Genomic DNA, 19,619 nt, shown 5'->3' with positions numbered 1-19,619 from the left:
TCTCCTATCGAGTCGCAGGGCTCAGGTCATCATTAGGAGAGTTTTATTTTATTTTATTCATTTATTTAGTTTTTAGATTTATTTATTTATTCATGAGAGACACCGAGAGACAGAGGCAGAGACAGAGGCAGAGGGAGAAGCAGGCTCCATGCAGGGAGCCTGACGTGGGACTCGATCCCTGGGCCAAAGGCAGGCGCTAAACCTCTGAGCCACCCAGAGATCCCGGAGAGTTTGATTTTAAAAGCGTCATCTTAAACTGCAAGGATGTCCATTAAACACCACAATTAAACACGCCAAAGGAGAAGCCATGTTGTCAAAATGCCCACTTAACCCACCCAAACATCTTAAACCCACCCATTGCTGACCTTCTATAACCCCATTTTTTTAAGTTTTTTTTTTTATTTTTTTAAACAAGAGAAAGTAGACAGGTACATGTTGGTAAACGCTAACTGTCTATATTCACTTAGAGACACAGTATAATCTCTGAGCCCAGTATACAGAGAAAGGAGGACAAAAGCTAGAATTCTATGCACTACTACACAGGGGCCTAGCACCCTCCAGCTTCCAGCAAGCTAAGGGAACAGGTTTTTTTTTTTTCCCACAGAGCATGGTGGTGTTGATTCCATAAAGTTTTTGTTGAGACAGGAAGGAATAAAAATGAATTTGGAACAGAAAGGGGTAGAGATTCTTTTCCTGCTGTATTCTGCTCAAGGTATTTCCCTCCAAATAAGTTGAGAAACACGGTATAAAGGGAGAGAAAAGAGACTTTAAAAAACAGGGCAAATGAGCACAAGAGGAGGGAAAAAAAAAAAAGAGCCACAACTTGCTCCCAGGGACTGGAGGAAATTAAAAAAGGAAGGTTGGAATCCATCAGTGTTCCATTAGTCATCTCTCCTTCATCCTCCTCTCCTTCCTCCCCCTCATCATCATCTTCATCTTCTTCACCTTCATCCTCATCTCCTTTTTTTTTCCCTCATCTCCTTCTTCATCAGTATCTTCCAATCCTCATTCTTCTTCATCATCATCACCATCATCTTCTCCTTCATCATCATGCATATCAGGAACCACGTAGTACTGTAATGGATTTGGCCAAATATCATCTTTGATGACCTCTTGACCTCTCTTAACTCATCTACACCTGCATCAGAATGGTCAGTAAACCAGGTGAAGAAGCTTTCTGTATCCTCGTGCTGTCTCTTCCTGCTGGCTTTATTCTGTGTTTGACTTAAACGTTTCATCAAATCCTTTCCAGATTTCCATTTGATTTCAGTGGACTTTGAAGATGGATCACCACTCTCATTCAGATGAAATTCTTTGGAGAGAACTTTATTTTTGAAGTAAAGGTTTTCATCAAAATAAAAATCTATTCTGTAACCTGATTTAATATCTTCAAATTCTGTCACTTCAACTCTTGTCAAATTATGCAGCGCCTCTTCATCCTCCTCCCCAAGCAGTGCAGACACTTGTGGATGGTTAACAAATTGTTATTACCCAAAAATTGGGGATTTTGGCGAACAGTTCCGACCTCTTCTGAAAAAATGATTGGAGGAGTTTGTTATATTTCTGTTCTACTTTTAAAATCTCCTCACTGGCTTGCTCATTAAGTCTGTCTATTTCACTTTGTACTTCATCCATGTGTTCAATTGCTTCTTGCTGTTCTTTTTCTCCCTTCGGCAAGTGCTGAGAGGTCGACGTCTCCTCACACTTGGGGGCAGGAGGGAGCTTCGGTTTCTTGGGTTTCTTCATTTGAGGTGCGAGTTAGGACTGGCGCTTGGGGGCCATGCTGTGAGGAAACTCCATGAAACCCGGAGAGAGGCATGTCTGGAAGAAGCTCGGATTACTCTGTAACAGTACTTTTGAACATACCTCTTCTGGCCAAATTGCATTGTATTTGTAATTATGTAAACATCCTTCTCCACCTTGAGCTAATTCATTTTTGAATCTCTAGCACCTGGCACATAGAAGGTATCTCATACATGCTTGTTGGATAAAAGATGAATATAGAGAATTTCTAAAGAAAACAGGAGGTTACCCTTCACTTAGCAATTTCCTCAACATGTGAAGCTCTGTCTTACCTCTACAATATTCCTGGTCACAGGAGATCTTCCTCTTCGAAGTTCATTGGCTTCTCTTTCTATAAAACAGAGTGGTACTTTCCCTACAAGGACCAGAGAATCATTGGTGTCTGGAAATAGAATTTCAAGGCCCAGATCTTCCAGATTTTTGTGGTAACACCTAAAGAGATAACTTCAATTACAAAAGTATTACTTCATTTGCATTTCAGTACTAGTTCCAAATGCTGGATGATTTCTCAAAAGCTGCCACAAGTTTTAAAAGTTGTATTGTTTTTCTCATACTTATGGTCATTTGTTTAGGATTTTACTATCAAATTTCCTTTTTGAATTATAGTAACTTTCTTTTTTTTTTTTCTTTTCCATTGAGAGAATCCATTTGTTTCTAAATCTTGTTCCTAAGTTTTATTCTTCACTGAGGGATTACTAACTTCTCCTCATTGCTGGCATTTCAAGGAGTTTGGCACAAATAAAAGGGTTGAGAATGTTTTGAATCAACATTAAAGCAGGAGGTAATTAATAGCCGTAGGAACTGAGAAGTCCTGATTAATGGGATGTAAATAAATGGATCTGTCTCTATTATAAATTATGGCTCAGGGAAAAAGATTTATTGGCAGTAGCATATTCCCAATCCTGACATAAATTCAGAGATGATCCTTTTTTTATTTCCAATAACTTGTGCAGCCCCAAAGTGGGAAAATGTCCTATCTTGTGACTCACCATATGATTTACCCCTTCCTCGCGGCCCAGTGTTTTACTTTCTCCTCAGTATGATTATGGTAATGAAAACTAAGAATCTAGAATGCACCGAGGCAAAGCAGAATGGAAGCAATTACTGCAGCAACTTTGCTTTTAGAAACAGCACAGCATAAACATGGACTTTTCCAAGAAATGGTAAGAGTATTCTAAGCCAACTGCTGGAAAAAATTATCAAGGAAACTCTATCCTATACTCAACAGCTGTGATATAGTGGAAAGAACAGCACTGGGAGTCAGAAGACCTGCATCTGAAAGCCACTCAAGAATTATGACCTTGAACAAGTCATGTAACCTCCCTTTGGTCTCAGGTGCCTCATCTGAAAGAAGGAACAATATTTCCTCATAGAATTACTGTCGGAGCTTATACCATAAATATCACATCCTCACGGTGGTACTAACCGTAAGAGTCTCCTTTGTTCCTCTGTCACTCTTATTTTTAGTGGAGGACTTACAGTGGAAGACAGTAGTTTTTTCCGACCAGAGCCCTGTGGCTGTTGCTTCTCATAGGAATCTATTGGGAAAAAGATGAATGGGTTAGGCGTAGGAAGTGAAGTCTTCTAGAATCAGATAAAAGTAAGGCATGATAAGGCACAGCCATGTTAATTATTACTGTGCTTAGCGATGTGTTCAATGTTCAGTTTTAGGCTTTGAATTTCCATTATTAACATCAAACTAGTCAATATCCAGTCCATTTATTCATTTCACCAGTATTTTCCAAAACAAGAAATGTAAAACATAAATCTTACGTTGAAATGAACAATGCAATGTTCCCGGAGAGAGTCAATAAATGTGGTTTTAATAATGTGGTGGGGGGAGTAATGTTGATTACTGAGGAAATAAATTGGTTTACTATAAAATCTGGCTCAAGAAGGCTTCCCCATTCCTTCAGAAGGGTTTCCCAGTCTCTGAAGAGAACTGATCAGTACTGTTCTCAAATGGTTCTGAGACTGTAGCAAATTTTCCTAACACTAGTTTTACTGTATCTTTCTCAACAATTATTCTTCATTTCATAAGGAAAAGTGAATATGGAAGTATTGCCATTCTAGTCTTCCTAGGTCCTCTCCTAACTCTTTGACATTAATTTTCCATTACTTGACCATAGGAGTAAAGATTTTCCTGGGATTTTACCATTTGGAGAACACACTACCTCATGATGAGAAAAGAGGGTAGCAAAGATTAAAAACCACATACTGACTCTGGAAAAACATGTAACAAATTAGTGATACTGGCTGTCTCTGGGTGGAGAAACTAGGAGAGATGAGGAACAAGGGCAAAAAGGAGACTTTATTATATTCCATTTTGTACCTTTCAAATTTGAACTTATTTGATTATACCATGCATTCAAAAACAATTTTAAAATAAAAACAATATATTGGGCCCTCTGAGTTGGTAGTCTCTGTCTGATGAGGTGTGAAGAAGATATGTATACCAAAAGCATATGGCCATACACAGCGGCATATCTTTGTGTTGGATGTCATAAGAAAGTAGCCTAATTCTTATGTACCGAACCCTTAAGGTCAATAATAAATGAATGACACTATATATCTTTGACCATGTAAGACCACCAAGTCTGAATCAGTAAAGTGAATCACTACATTCTTTCGGTTATAGAAGCCAAACCAGAAGATTTCAGCTTAATTTTTTGAACATACAGTTCATCCTTCCTCACAACAGTCACAGTTAGAAAAACTCCTTAAGTATACAAGTTCTGCAGGGGAGTCTCAAATCTTTTCTAGTCCCAAACAGATCCTTACCGGTTATCAGCTGCTCTAAACGGACACGCTCATGGGCAGCATGCTGATCCACTAAGACTAGTAGGTTTCCACCTGGAAGATTAGTAAGGGTTACTGAAGCTTCAAATTCACAGATCAAGATTAAAATCATCATGTTGTGTGGAAGGGAAAAAAGATTAATTCAAACTATTTAACAACATAAGCATAAGGGAAACACACATACTTAGTAGTAACAGTTGTATCTTTCATTTCTTAAAAATTGAAATATGGAGAAAACTACAAATTTATCCCTGATGAAAAACTCTTTAGTTCATTGGTATTTCATTAATAAAACAAGGGGAAAGCCCTACATTCCTAATGTTTAATACTGATTTTGCAGGGTGCCTGGGGTGGCTCAGTCGGTTGAGGTCATGATCCCAGAGTCCTGGGATTGAGGATCGGGTCCTGAATCAGGCTCCCTGCTCAGCTGGGAGTCAGCTTCTCACTCTCTTTCTCTCAAATAAATAAATTTTAAAAATGTTTAAATACTGATTTTGTTTTATTAATTCAGACTGATAAAATGAAGGACCTTAAACACATTATTATAATCACCTGAATTTGATTTGTAAGCTACTCTGAACCCCAGGAAGAATGTAATTCTAGTATACTTTTTTTTCTCCAGGGAGTACACTTATAACAAATGACAGATGTGATTCACTTTAAGAAACATTATAACCGGGGATCCCTGGGTGGCGCAGCGGTTTGGCGCCTGCCTTTGGCCCAGGGCACGATCCTGGAGACCCGGGATCGAATCCCACATCAGGCTCCCAGTGCATGGAGCCTGCTTCTCCCTCTGCCTATGTCTCTGCCTCTCTCTCTCTCTCTCTGTGTGTGTGACTATCATAAATAAATAAAAATTAAAAAAAAAAAAACATTATAACCAAACACATAAATTCAATTTGTTGATTTACAGTATATAATAATACATATTTTAAATTTAAGTGTAATTAGAATTATTTTAAAAAACAGGCTTCTTCTAGCCAATTTAAACTTTTCTCACAAACCCTTTACATATTAAAAAGGTGGCCTGCCAGATCTAGTATACTTTTTAAAAAAATTTTTTTAAAGATTTTATTTATTTATTTATTTATTTATTTATTTATTTATTTATTCATTCATTCATTCATTCATTCATTCATGAGAGACAGAGACAGAGAGAGAGGCAGAGACACAGGCAGCGGGAGAAGCAGGCTCCACCCAGGCAGCCTGACGTGAGACTCGATCCCAGGTCCCCAGGATCACACCTGGGCTGAAGGCAGTGCTAAACCACTGAGCCACCGGGCTGCCTCATCTAGTATACTTTAGATCAGAGATCAGCAAATTTTTTCTGTGAAGGGCCCGATAGTAAATATTTTAGGCTTTTTAGGACATATGGTTTCTGTCACCACTACTCAACTATTCCTTTTGAACCAAAGCAGTCACAGATAATATATGAACACTGTAGCTGTGTTCCAATAAAACTTTATTTATAGATACTGAAATATTACTTTCATATAGTTTTTAAAGATTTTATTTATTCATGAGAGACACAGAGAAAGTGAGCAAGAGAGAGAGAGAGGGGCAGAGACACAGGCAGAGGGAGAAGCAGGCTCCATGTGGGGAGCTTGATGCGGGACTCGATCCCCCAACACAGGATCATGCCATGAGCGGAAGGCAGACGCTCAACCACTGAGCCACCCAGGCTTCCCATAATTTCATAGAATCTTAATGTGTCAAGAAATATTATTCTTTTGCTTTTTTCAACCACTTAAAAATTTAAAAACCATTCTTACTTCCTGGGTGCACAAAAGCAGGTCATGGTTGGATTTGGCTCACAGCCATAGTTTGCCTTGTTTTAGACTCAGGTTTCTCAAACTTTGATGGTCATACATATCACCTGTGGATCTTATCAAAATGCAGATTCTGATTCAGTAGAGATGAGACACAAGATGCTACAATTCTAACAAACTCCCAAGTGATGCTATTTATAGACCAAGCTTTTGAGTAGCAAGGGTTTTGACTCTCAAGTGCAAGAGAGAAGGCAGAGTGTCCTGACCCAAAAAGCCAAACCTACAGGGAAATCTCCTTCTCATTGACAGGAGGACTGACTCTCCATTACCTTAGTACATCTTTTTATCTCGTAATTTTATTACTTGGGGCCAAAGGGTTGAGGTTTATTGCTATTGGTTATATTGAAATCAAAGTTCTCCTCTTTAATTTGATCAAAAATAGATAATTCCTGTTTTTCCCATTTCTACTAAAGAATCTACTATTTCTAAAACACCATCAAATTCATGGCATGAAAGCTTAAGACTTAAGGGAAAAAGGAAATAATTTTTCTGACGCTCAATCACAGGATTAGGCCCCAAAATGTTGAATTTTAAATTCCTTTGAGAATAGGAGGAGTTGCAGCTGGTTGTGATGAATACAGAACATCCTGTATTGGGCAAAACAATGGAATAAATAAAAAATTATGAGGGAGTAACCTTAAACTTGAAACTGGCTTTGGTGTGAATTATCAAGAGTCAGGGACCCTCAGAAATCAATCTTGTACCTGATGGTAGCAGATTGATTCACAATCTACATAAGGTTCACAACATTTTGTATGTCTTGAATGAAGCAGAATATATGAAGATAATGTAATCATGTCAGAAGCTGTATTTCGATATTCTAACACAACAGAATGGCAGTTTCATAAGGTCAAGGATTTTATCTGTTATACTCTTAGCACCCAGCACATAATAGACAATAAGTATTTATGGAATAAATGAATGAATCTTTATTCTTTGGGGTATCATAACTGAACAACTATATTTTATCATAGGTGGAAATATGTAATACAAAATGCCAATTTATGAGTATATGGTATTAATTTCAGTATAATTTTATTATTTTTTATTATTTTATTTTTTAAGATTTTATTATTTTATTTATTAATTCATGAGAGACACAGAGACAGAGGCAGAGACACGGGCAGAGGGAGGAGAAGCAGGCTCCATGCAGGAGCCCAATGTAGGACTCAGTCCCAGAACTCTGGGATCACATCCTGAGCCGAAGGCAGACACTCAACTGCTGAGCCACCCAGGCATCCCATTTCACTAAAATTTTAAAGTAATACTATATTTGTCGGTTACAAAAATATGTGCAAATATTAAAGTAAGTCAATTACTGGAATATGTTGCTTTTAGTATTCACGAGTGACAGTAAAAATACGCTTTGATTTTAAAAATGTATTTATCTAAGAGTACTCTTTGGTGGTAACTAACTAAAGTAGACCATTGAACAACATGGATTTGAACTGCACAGGTCCACCTATGTGCAGATTTTTTTCAATAAATACAGTACTGTAAATGTATTTTCTCTATATGATTTTGTTAGTAACATTTTCTATAGCTTACTTTATTACAAGAACACAACATGTAATATATAGAACATACAAAATATGTGTTTATGTCACTGGTAAGGTTTTGGTCAACAAACCTTGACCAATGGTCAAGGCTATTATAGTAGGAGTTAAGTTTTGGGGGAGACAGAAGTTGTAAATGGATTTTGACTATGTGGGGGTTTGGGGTAATCTCTGCATTGTTCAAGGGTCAACTATAATCCAATGACCATACAGAATCTCAAGAGAATTTAAATAGGTCCCTTCTGCTTCTCTATCTCAGATTTTGTGGCTATACCCATCTCAGGTGCCATTAATAAAGATTTTGGTATTCAACAACAAAGAGGGGTGCCTGGGTGACTCAGTCAATTAAGCATCCGACTCAGGATTTCAGCTCAGGTCATGATCTCAGAGTCTTGTGATTGAGCCCTGCATCGGGCTCTGAACTCGGTGCATGTGGCGTCTGCTTGAGATTCTGCTTGGGATGCCCTCTCTCCTCCCCCATTCACAGTCGCTCTCTTTCTCTCTCTAAAATAAATAAGATCTTTAAACAACAAAGAATCCCAGGTAATCAAAACCTTCGGAGAAATCTATTAATTTTCCCAGATCAGTAAAACTATCAGAATTTGACTTTCACCGATTCCATATTTATGACAATTCTGACGGATCTTTTAATCTGTCTTTGATCTCTTACGACATTTACTAAGTAAATCTACCATGTAAGCAAGGTAAAAGGGAATACTTTGAAATACAAAGAGAATGAACTGCTTTCAAACTTCAGAAGCACTCGCCTGTGGGTCTACCTGTCTGGACCCAAGTCCTTCACTGGTGCTCAGGGCTCTCAGCCATGTACACTATCAAGCATTCCTCATAAATGTGCTCAAGTGTCTTCCAGTTTAAAAAAAAAAAAAAAGCCCAACCCAATAAACAAACTGTCTTTCCCCATCACCCTCCTTCAGTCCCTCTCTACCATGTCACAGATATCTGAGTCTCTCCTTAGGATCTCTGTCACCTGGTCCTGCAACATCAGCCACTCAGTTATGGAGGTCAGAAAACTAGGAGTCATCTTTGATTTCCTTTCATCTATCCAATGCATCACCGAACCCTGCTGACTTTATCTCCTATATATCTTTCCAATGCACTCAGTTCTCTCTAGTCCACTCTGGTCTTAGCCAACAATAGTTTTTAGATATTGCAAAATCCTCCTACCAGTCTCTCTGCAGTTACTGGGATTCCACCCCACCCTCACTCCATTCTCCACTGCAACCCAAGCAATATTTTCAAGTACAAATGTGATATGACATGTGCCACTACAAAAACACACACTGAAAAAGAAAATAAAAAGCTTTCCATTGTTTCCAACTGGTGTTGGGACAAATACAAAGCTTCTAAACTGGCACTTCCAACTGGTGGGAAGCTACTTCTCTGGCCTCATCTCTATGCTTTCACTCCAGCTGCATTTGTCCTGCTTCGTCTCACTAGAGGAGAGGAAATCACGAATTGAATATTGTCATTCCCTCAGCCCACAATATTATTCCCTCCCTTCTTTACCTAGTTAGCTCACATGCATACTTCAGATCTCACTTTATCAAGAAAACCTTCCCAGGCCCCCCTGTCTAAATCAAATCTCTCAGTATATTTTCTTACAGCATACTGTTTCTCTCTTCCATAACACTAGCTAGAATTAAAATGTTAATGTTTATATACTTATTTGTTTCTCTTAGATGTGTATTTTTTTCCCACCATTGTAGCTCTAGGGCCTAGTACAGTTCCTGGCATGCAACAATCAATATTTGTTGAATGAGTTAATATTATTGTTTACAAACTATTATTGTTTTATTAAAGCAAGTCACCAAGATACTGTATGTAACTCTTGATAAACCTAGAGGAGTTTTTTTTTTTTTTTAAGAGGAGTTTATTATATAGACTTTCTATTATTATAAAGGGAATACATGAACACATTATCAAAAAGTCAAACAATATAAAATATTTTAAAGAGTAAAAGATGAAATTTCCCCTTTATTGTCACTCCCAAGGTAACTAGTATTAATAATTTAACATGTATCTTACATATGTATGTCTCTGTATATGTAATATAAAACTACTGTACATTAAAACTGTTATTTCAAGTGTGCCTGAGTGGCTTAGTTAGTTAAGCGTCTGCCTTCGGCTCAGTTTATAATCCCGGGGTCCTGGGATCGAGCCCCATGTCGGGCTTCCTACTCAGTGCAGAATCTGCTTCTTTCTCCCTCTCCCTCTCCACCCCACTCGTCCTCTCTCTAATGAGAGCACTTGCTCACTTTCTCTCTCAAATAAATAAATAAAATATATTTTTTAAAAAAACCTGTTCTTTCATAATATTAATTTAGATTGGTTTTCCCAATTGGGTTTTAACCTGTCCAAATCACTGCAACTGTATTGTATGTAAAAAATACCTTGAAAAGAGGCTATCAGAAGACCAGCTCCATATTAATAAAGGCTAAACTCCAATCTTACCTGCTTCACCATTCTCTTCAGTTTTGGTGCTCATTAAACAGGCAATAAACTTGTTATCCACTTGCTGGAGAACCTGTCATACATTCAAATAAGTGGTACAACACTAAATAAAAATTAGCAAAGCCTTATCTGCATATTAAGAGATAAAACTATACTTAGTTAAGAGTCATTGCATTATAACATTCATATCTAAGACTATGGTAAGGTGCTGATGAACCTGAGGGAGTCATTAGGAAGGATTGAAAAATGGGCAAGTAGAATGATCAGAACACAAAAAGAAAGGAGATTACAAGCTAAGGATTCTAAAAGGGACATGCTAAGAATTCTAAGACTTTAGAGTAGACTTGAAATGTTCCCAACAGAATGACTCTTATTGAGTATGTAATATGAACAGAGACTGCTACCAAATGGGGATGAAATAAAGTTTGAAAATTTATGCAAAAGCAAGGAAAATAATTTCAGAAGAGGCAGTCCCTTAGAGCTGTAAGTTAAAAGTCACCAGGGGCTTTAACCTCGGTGGCTCTTCTCTGTCCGGGTACAGAAAGGTTCTCCTCATACTTTCCTACCCCACTCCCCTATATCTGAGCTTGCTTTGCTCTAGCACCACATCAAGGCCAGGTGAGGAGTTTACCTGTATCTGTCTAACCTCCTAATTTGTTTCCATACTAAAAATAAGGAGATGAAGATGGCCTGAGTGGTATAGGGAGAAGGCAAAACTAGCAAAGCAGAGGAGACAAGGGGTCCCTTTTGTTAATAGAGCTCCTCAATCTGGAGTCTCCTAAGCCATGTCATTTGTAGCCTCACACAATAGGCGGTCATTTACAACGGGGCACTGCGGGGCACTGTTGCTCATTTAAGGACAAGGTCTCCACAGTATTTTGTTGATTAATTAATTATTGGCAAAATATAAAGTCAATATATAATCTCTGAAACTGTGAGCCTCAAGCCATAATTCATCTCTCCAAACCTGCTCACATTACTAAAGACATTTTTTCTTTGTAATTAAAATTAGTCCTTTGCTTTTTCTCCAGATAATAAAAGTTCCAGTAAGATTTAAAAAAGCACATGTGCCTTGACCACGGTGGTCTAGATCATTAAATAAATACAATTTCACAAGATTTAGCCCAGTTTAGATCTTATCTATATTTTTACAAGATTTCAAAGTCAATTTTTTACCTGCATCGAATGAATCATTTCTTTGGTGAAACGATAAGGATACAAGACATTGTGAATTTTAACCACTAGACTTTTGGACTGGCCACTGCTTACATCAACAGCAACCTAGAAAGATCCAGCATAAGCATCATTTAAATTTTAATTCTTTATATCTGCAGAACTGTTTGCCAAAGGTCTCAAAGTGCTTTAAAACATTCATTTTCATAGAACCTATTAGAGGTGTGTTGAATTCAAGAAACTTACAGAAATTCAAAAAACTGTGTGAATTACTAGTCTTAATAATTTTTGGTTACAAACAGAATTACTAACAAAACCAATATTGTTTCAGATTAACAATTTGTTTATGCCCTATGATCAACTCCTTAAACACATCTTAACTGAAAAATCTGTAATCAAATGTTCATTTATTCTACACCTTCATTACAACACACAAAGTACATTCTGTGATAACCCATTGAGGAGAGAATGTACACTCATGTCCAAGGATGGACTGTCCCTCCAGTAGAAAACTCTACTTTATATAATGATTTAACATGTTTTTTTTTTTTAATTATCATCTCCCCATAAATACTTTGCCAAGGCTGTAAGTCAGGGTTTTTAAGAGTGGTAAACACATTCACTATTCACACACTGATCACACATGTTTAATACAAAATGTGGGAGTTCCCAAAATGCTATGGATTCTGATTCCTCCTCTCTATATTAAACAGTATTTCCAAATAAACTATTTGGAAACATGCCCACTTTCCATTTGTAATTAAAAATTAGTATAGTCATTCATGCCCATACCTAACTTAAATGAAATACAAATTTTAAAATAACAAGCAAAGAAAAATTGCTACAGACCCACCTCTGGATAACGGGCAAATACTGGATTTTCCCATTCTGAGAACAAAGACTGAAGTGATTCTTTACCAACAGTGTCATCCACAGTATCTAAGGCAAAAGGAGACAGGTAAAGTTGGTATCAAGAGCATCAGAAAAAAAGATGAATGGCATCTTGTATTTGGTGTGGTGCAGCCTCAAGACCAAAGATCAGACATATTGTTCCAATATTCTACAAATGTTCAGTGTTTGCTGGATCTCTAAATTGTTTTGATCTGTTACTTTTTAAACTAGAGTTGATGACTGTATCTTCTGGCATTATAGCTTTTTCTCCAAACTATTTTCAAAAGATATTTCAGAATACAAGTCGAGAAGAAACTGCTTCAAATTAGTAGTCTCACTTCCTTTAGATTAAAATGTACCTTACCTATTTTTAGAAACAAAGAACAAACACTATGTCTGTAGCTTTTTTTGAAAATAAGAATTTTGCTTACATAAAACTACTACAATTGTAGTGCAATGCCAATGTTTAAGAGATATTTCTTCAATCACAAGACACCACAGACTGTGCATAATCACCCAGTATTGACTTCAAGTCTGGAAAAGTAATTTCTGATCTAAATGCATGCACTGAATTACTTAGTTCTGTTGTTAAATAGGACCGTGGGGGAATTCCTGGTTCCAGTAAGGCACAGCTGGCACTGCTCAAGCTTAATAATACAACCCTACTTTAAAAAAAAAAATTTTTTTTTAGTTAGGTGATACAGTACATACTAGGTGTCTCAGCAATCTCTGTTATTTGCCCCTACCTCTGTTCTGTCTCATCATAGTCCTCTCTTCCCGAGCTCTTGGAAGGAAAGGAAGAATGAGGTCGCTTCTAAAAGGATGACACCTATACTGAGTTCCTAAATGTAAAAAAAGAAAAACCTACACATTTGAACTCAAAATATAACTTATTTTAAAAATCAAGTTACATAAAATATTTCTGCATAAACCAAATAAAAAAATAAGGCAGACTACTAAACACTAGATTGAGAGTCAGAGTTCTTTAATGAAGTTATACTAACTTAGGAACCTACTACATTAATGCTTAGTGCCATTATCCATCTATACCATACAGAATGAGCACCAAAAATAGATCACTGATTCTCAATGGTCACAACTTATAGGTCTCTTATACCCAAAATATGTTTCTTTTTTTTTTAAGATGTTATTTATTTATTCATGAGAGACACAGAGAGAGAGAGGCAGAGACACAGGCAGAGGGAGAAGCAGGCTCCCTGAAGGGAGCCTGAAGTGGGACTCGATCCCGGGACTCCAGAATCACGCCCTGAGCCAAAGGCAGACACTCAACCACTGAGTCACACAGGCATCCCAAAATATGTTTCCATTACAACATTTATCTCACCATATTATATTTAGATAGCTGTCTTTGCCAATAGATTGTAAACTCCTGAAAGCCAAGTCAGTGAATCTGCAACCTAGCACGGTATGAACAATCAATAAATGAATGAATACATGAATAAATGAATGAAAAGTCCTCAATTTAAACTCCAAAGTCCAGTAAGATCTGGTCCAAAAACTGCCCTCCTCTCTGAATGATGGTCTGATTTTTTAGAAATTATGCCTGAATTTGACAGTTTTTGAATACCAGCAAAACATGAAACTATTATTTGAAAAAGATAAATCTGTTGGGCAAGAATTGGGAGAGATTCATTCAGAATGATAAAATTAAAGGGTAAGGTGAAATAAGGTAGGGTTACCATAATAGAAACAACAGAGTAAAAGGCATTTTAAAGAAAAAAAACTGCCAGAACTTGGAGATTTGACACTACTCCTTAAAATTACCTTTACAGATCTTCTCTTGTCTACAATTTACCTTTTAACAATTCACCTTAGGTAACGTTTTATGTATGGTTCAACAGTGGTGTCCCAATGTCTTACATACATCAGTCCTTTGCAGACAGGTAACATTCCATGTGAATGGAGGGTGCTTAGGAGCCATCTTTCCATGGACCTTGTTTCTATATCCAACATACTTTATTTTTCCTTATGAAACTGAGTTAACCTGACCCTTCAAAGTTCACTACAAAACTTGCTAATCCTGAAAGTTAAGTAGATCGAAGTGTTTTAAACATCTAGATTGATTTAATAGGAGCAGATGTTTATGTTGAGTGTGGCAGCTGAGATTCCCCCTTTGTTTTAGCAACAAACACCTCAGTTTAATGTCATCAAGTTCTTTTCTGTCACCATTTTAGAAGCAGTTGAATTTCAGAAAGATGAGGTGCCAGTGCCTTAGGCTTACCTCTGATAAGCACTCAGTATAAATCAGGGCATTAAGTTACATAGATTGAAAAACACGTCTTTAAGAGCAACCTGAGAGTCTCAGGAGCAATATTGAAAGACCAGAGTTTTCTCCTATTTAATACTTTTTATGTTACTACAGTAATTATTTTTTCACAAGGAAAACACTGGAAGCCATTGAAAAATAAAAGTTTTATTTAACCTTAGATAAGTCTGAGGCTCCTGCTAGAGATATTCATTCTAAGGAGGATTATGAGTTAATTTGCAATTACATTCATACAATTTACATTCTTTTGCAACATTCAAGATTTTTAATATGGATGTACATTTAATGTTTATCCTCCTGATGCAAAACCAAGATTATAGCCAGATGGAAATCAGCTTTACCATCTCCCAACACCTGGCTGTCAACACACTGCCAAAACAATGTCACTTTTAATGTTGACTGGACCTTCAAACTCAACAGTTCCAATGTAGGCTCTGATCTAGCCTTGTGGTATGATTTAAAAGCCACACTATCTTCCTGAATAACAGCTACTTATAGCATAAACAGAGCAAATGGATTAGCATATGTATTATAACAAACTCCATTTGAAAAGTATACTTTACCTACGTTCCAAAAACTTTAAGATCCTTTTTTCTAAAAACATTAAAAAAGTTCATACATATATAGCACTGTACCATAGATTATCTGGGAAACCTAGGATGATTACAGAATCATTCTGGCCCTTTACTTGGGAGCTGCAGAGAGCAACTTCCAGAAAAATATCACACTGGCTTTGCAGGTATCCTTACTGACAAATTTCTAGGAGTTGTATGTTTGGGAGAGAGAAGAAAAGTAGGGTAAGGAAGCACAGTGGATTTCTCAACTATTAATAGTATCATTTTCATTACAATGGCCTCACTCTACTATCCCAACCGCACACCCACAGATATATACACATACAATTCCATTCTATTCTGTCTTTCATTGTATTTCTAGATATAAATTGTATCGAACCTAGAGAATCTTCATATATCATAAAGTTTATAATTAAACTTCAAAATGTTCCATCAGCTGAGATAATCTCTTTGGGCAAGGATTACCTCATGTTTTGGCCATTATTTCCACCTTTAAAAGCATTTCATGGGGCACCTGGTTGGCTCAGTGGTTGAGCATCTGCCTTTGGCTCAGGTTGTGATCCCGGGGTCCTGGGATCGAGTCCCCCATCAGGTTCCCCGCAGGGACCCTGCTCCTCCCTCTGCTTATGGCTCTGTCTCTCTTTCTGTGTCTCTCATGAATAAATAAATAAAATAAAATAAAAAAGCAAAAAAAAAAATAAAATAAAATAAAAAATAAAAATAAAAAAGCATTTCATGCTAGTGAATACTACATACTTACCATTCTCATGTAGGACATCCACAGCTATAGTTGTCAGGTCTTTAGTACAAGTAGCCCGAACATCCTCAGTAGGAGCAGTGAATGTGCTAAGTCCAGTTATTTTGTTGATGTAAACCATTCTCCCTAGGGCTACATCAAAATGCTGCTGCCAATCCAAAGAACATGTGCTTGACTCTTCATCTACAGAACAAGTTCTTGCTATAGATTCTTCACTCTGAAAACAAGTTCCATTCTGGTCAGGAGTGGAAACTTCTACATGACTCACTGACATTCTATTGGGAGAATCAGGACTTCCTATCTGTGGTTCTGAAGCTATAAGAACATCTGAATCTTTACTGACATCTTTAGAACGATCACAGGGTAACACCAAAGGAGTTTCTGGTATCACAGAATTCTCTGTTATACTCTTGTTAGAGGATGTTTCACTATCTTTATTGAAGGAATTATCCTGTGTGACAGAGTCCAACACTGGAATGATGTCACTCTCTGTTTTTTCATACTTGTTTTTAGTTAACTCACAAGAATCTAGGGTTAACCCACTGCACAAGTCATGGTCTTTCCTACTGGAATCTGATTGTGGAAGTTCATCAAAATGACTCATCATTTCCACTGCTTGAGTCTCTCCTTCGGAACCTTTCATTCTGGATAATTTAGAGGCTAAAGATTTAGGAGACTGCTTGACATCCAAAGGTTTTCTGCTAAAATGAGATAATTCCTCTAGAGTTATAGGACTTTCTCTTAAGCAAGGCATCTGTTGTTCCAAACAATCTTCTTCATTGGAGAACGGAAACTTCTTTGGGTAAAGCATGTGACTTACTGGTTGACAACTATTATTTGAGTCATGTTTCATTGTAGCTACTTTATAAATGTCTGAGTTGTCTAAGTGATTCTGGTCTTTCCATGGAATGCCAGGTTCAACTTGAGGACTGAGACTGGTAGAGATTTCAAAATTATTATTTTCTACCACTTCTATATTCAGAGGATTTTTAACCTTCCCATATTGCCTCTTAAACTTCTCTAAAGATCCTAGTTGTAAACCTAAGCTTAGCTTTTTATGGGTTATGGGTTTAGAGGAACAAATCAATTTATTTATTTTCTTACTACCATTTGAAATATGTGTACACCAAGGGGAAGAGGATGTGTCAGGTAATAAGCAATCTATTTGTGAGTTTTTACTACTTTCCTGAGAAACAGAAACATTTTTATAAGTTGCTATAGGTTTGTTCTCTACCCCATACCTTATATTTGTTCTGCATAATTTTTTGTTAGACAGTTGAGCAAATTTCTTATTTAAAGTGCTGGTTCTATCTTTGATTTCTGGAGTCTGAAGTGAATGGCACACTCTATTTAGAAACGTTTCTCTGGCACTCATGGGGCCAGGCTGAATACAATTTTTAAGTAAATGTTCTCTTTCAGTTGACTTAGTTTGCTCATTTTGTACCACATGAGTTATAAAGCCAGTGGAACATAATTTAACTTGTCCATAACTAAAAACGTTTGTTCTTCCACAATTACTAGGCTGTTTTTTTTTCTCCTCCTCTCTCTGAGCACCATGTAGTCTCAATAGTGTTGTTGCAAAAGGCAGAGATTGGCATCCCATTTCGGTAGCATCTTTAAATCTCTCTAGTTGATTCCGAATTCCATTATTTTTCAGGATACTGGCAGCCATGCCATTAACAATAGTATTTGTATTTTGTATTTCTAGATCATCTCCACTCTTCTCAAAGCAGTATGATGTCTGAAAAGGGCTTGCAAACATTTCTGAATGGATTCTACTGAGATTTTCTGAAGAGTTAAGTTCTAAGCAAAGTTTTTTATGTTTTTCATTTTCTCCTGATTCTGATACTTCAGCTGTCTGTTGTTCCAAGATCCCTGATTCTGAGCAAGAGCTATCTTTGGTTTGTAAAGATGACTCCATCACTTTACTATGGCTTGGGTCAACTGATTCATAATTATACAAAAATGAATCATTTGTCTTTCTTCTGATACCTTCCAAATCTCTAGAATTCTCAGTGTTTATTCTGTTTTCTATAGTAGCTTTTCTTTTCACAGCTTTTGATTGAATATTAAACATTTCATAGGAATCCGAAATACTATTACATGCTTCTTGGAAATTGACCTGGTCACCTTTCTCATCAGAGGGCACATGCTTCTGAAGAGTAGCACTAAATAAACTAAAATCATTATCTTCACTAAATTCTTTAATGTCCTCACCTGATAATTCCATAAATAATTTTTCTTTCTTTAAAAACATTTTCACTGCTTCCTGAATGCAAACCAAAACAGTATCCCAGTCTTGAAATTCAATCAGCGTTTTTGCTGGCTCCATGCACACATCATATTCACAGAATTGGCACTGCATATTGATTACATATATCCCATGGAGTTCTGGATTAGCCCGATGCCGAGGACTTGAATTCACTTGTCTACTGGATGAGCCATTCTTTGGTTTGCATATAATACTTTCTCTCCTCAATAAAAAATCAATGAATTTATGCAGCTTTGTCCTTAAAACTAGTCTTTTGTTCACAAACAAAAACTGCATGTTCTTGTTGTAATGTGCCTCAGAGCTGATATAGCCACTAAGCTCAAATTCCTTATATTTAAATTTTATTTCTCTTAATTTTTGGGATTTACCCAGTCCATAAATTTGACAAAATCGGGAACATACATCTTTGGTTTTAGGGACCTGAAGAACCATGGAACCAGAAACATCATTTCTCAAAGAGAAAGAAATGGAAGGGTGCATGAGTGAGAGAGCTTCTATCCTCTGCCTAACCTTCTCAAACTCCAGTCTAGGGTCCATGCATTTCCTTCTTACAGGTAACTGATAAAATAGGTTATATACTGTTACTGTTGTCCCAGCACTTGGTCTAGTCAAGTCAGCTTCACAAGCTTTCAGGGCTTTTCCATTCTGAAACAGTTTCACAAAAGTTTTCATTGTCCTGTTTTTCTTGGATGAAATTTCCACAGCGCTGGCCATGTCAGCTATACTTGCCAAGGCCTCCCCTCGGAAACCATAAAACCTGGGATTCTCCAAGTCCTGTATAGAGTTGCATTTACTAGTGAAATAACGATTTCCCACCTTGTCTATATCATCACTCCCCATCCCGAATCCATTGTCTATCACTTGAACTTGGAAGGTTTCCATGTTCACCCTGACGGCCACACATTTTGCTTCAGCATCAATACTGTTGAGGACAAGCTCCTCAACACACTGGCCTAAGGAGCATATTGCCAAACCGGAGCGCAATCTGGCCTGTACTTCAACTGACAAGCACTTGATCATGGCAAGGTAGAAAGCTGGTAAGAACGCCAGGCACTGGTTTCCTTCTTTCACTGGAAATAATTGCCTATGGGAGAAAACAAAACAAAACACACACACACAATCAAAGCCTCAGAGTCACACAGCATTATCCATCTCTCTCAAGCATTACAGAGAAATACCATTTGAGGTAAATTAAATCTCTTATT

General features: G+C 37.1%; 1 protein-coding gene and 1 pseudogene across 6 annotated transcripts in view; both read right to left on the bottom strand.

Moving 5' to 3' along the window:
- The window catches only part of MLH3 (mutL homolog 3), a 31,651-nt gene that overhangs the window by 10,771 nt on the left and 1,261 nt on the right, over nucleotides 1–19,619 (bottom strand). For 4 of the 6 annotated variants that reach the window (XM_041758406.1, XM_041758408.1, XM_041758410.1 and 1 more), the window contains 8 exons: nucleotides 16,146–19,498; nucleotides 13,270–13,365; nucleotides 12,486–12,571; nucleotides 11,636–11,740; nucleotides 10,460–10,532; nucleotides 4,585–4,656; nucleotides 3,230–3,341; nucleotides 2,076–2,235 (listed from right to left, as the gene is read on the bottom strand). In XM_041758406.1, the coding sequence (XP_041614340.1) occupies nucleotides 2,076–2,235; nucleotides 3,230–3,341; nucleotides 4,585–4,656; nucleotides 10,460–10,532; nucleotides 11,636–11,740; nucleotides 12,486–12,571; nucleotides 13,270–13,365; nucleotides 16,146–19,498 (4,057 nt within the window). The remainder of the gene's footprint in view (nucleotides 1–2,075; nucleotides 2,236–3,229; nucleotides 3,342–4,584; nucleotides 4,657–10,459; nucleotides 10,533–11,635; nucleotides 11,741–12,485; nucleotides 12,572–13,269; nucleotides 13,366–16,145; nucleotides 19,499–19,619) is intronic. The other 2 variants (XM_041758411.1, XM_041758407.1) reach the window with 2 other exon arrangements.
- On the bottom strand, nucleotides 353–2,065 carry LOC121492997 (annotated as a pseudogene).

The sequence above is a fragment of the Vulpes lagopus genome, chromosome 6 (assembly GCF_018345385.1).
Source record: "Vulpes lagopus strain Blue_001 chromosome 6, ASM1834538v1, whole genome shotgun sequence".
NCBI classification, from domain to species: Eukaryota; Metazoa; Chordata; class Mammalia; order Carnivora; family Canidae; genus Vulpes; species Vulpes lagopus.
The sequence above is the reverse complement of the archived record's forward strand: the minus strand, read 5'-3'. Positions and strand labels throughout refer to the sequence as shown.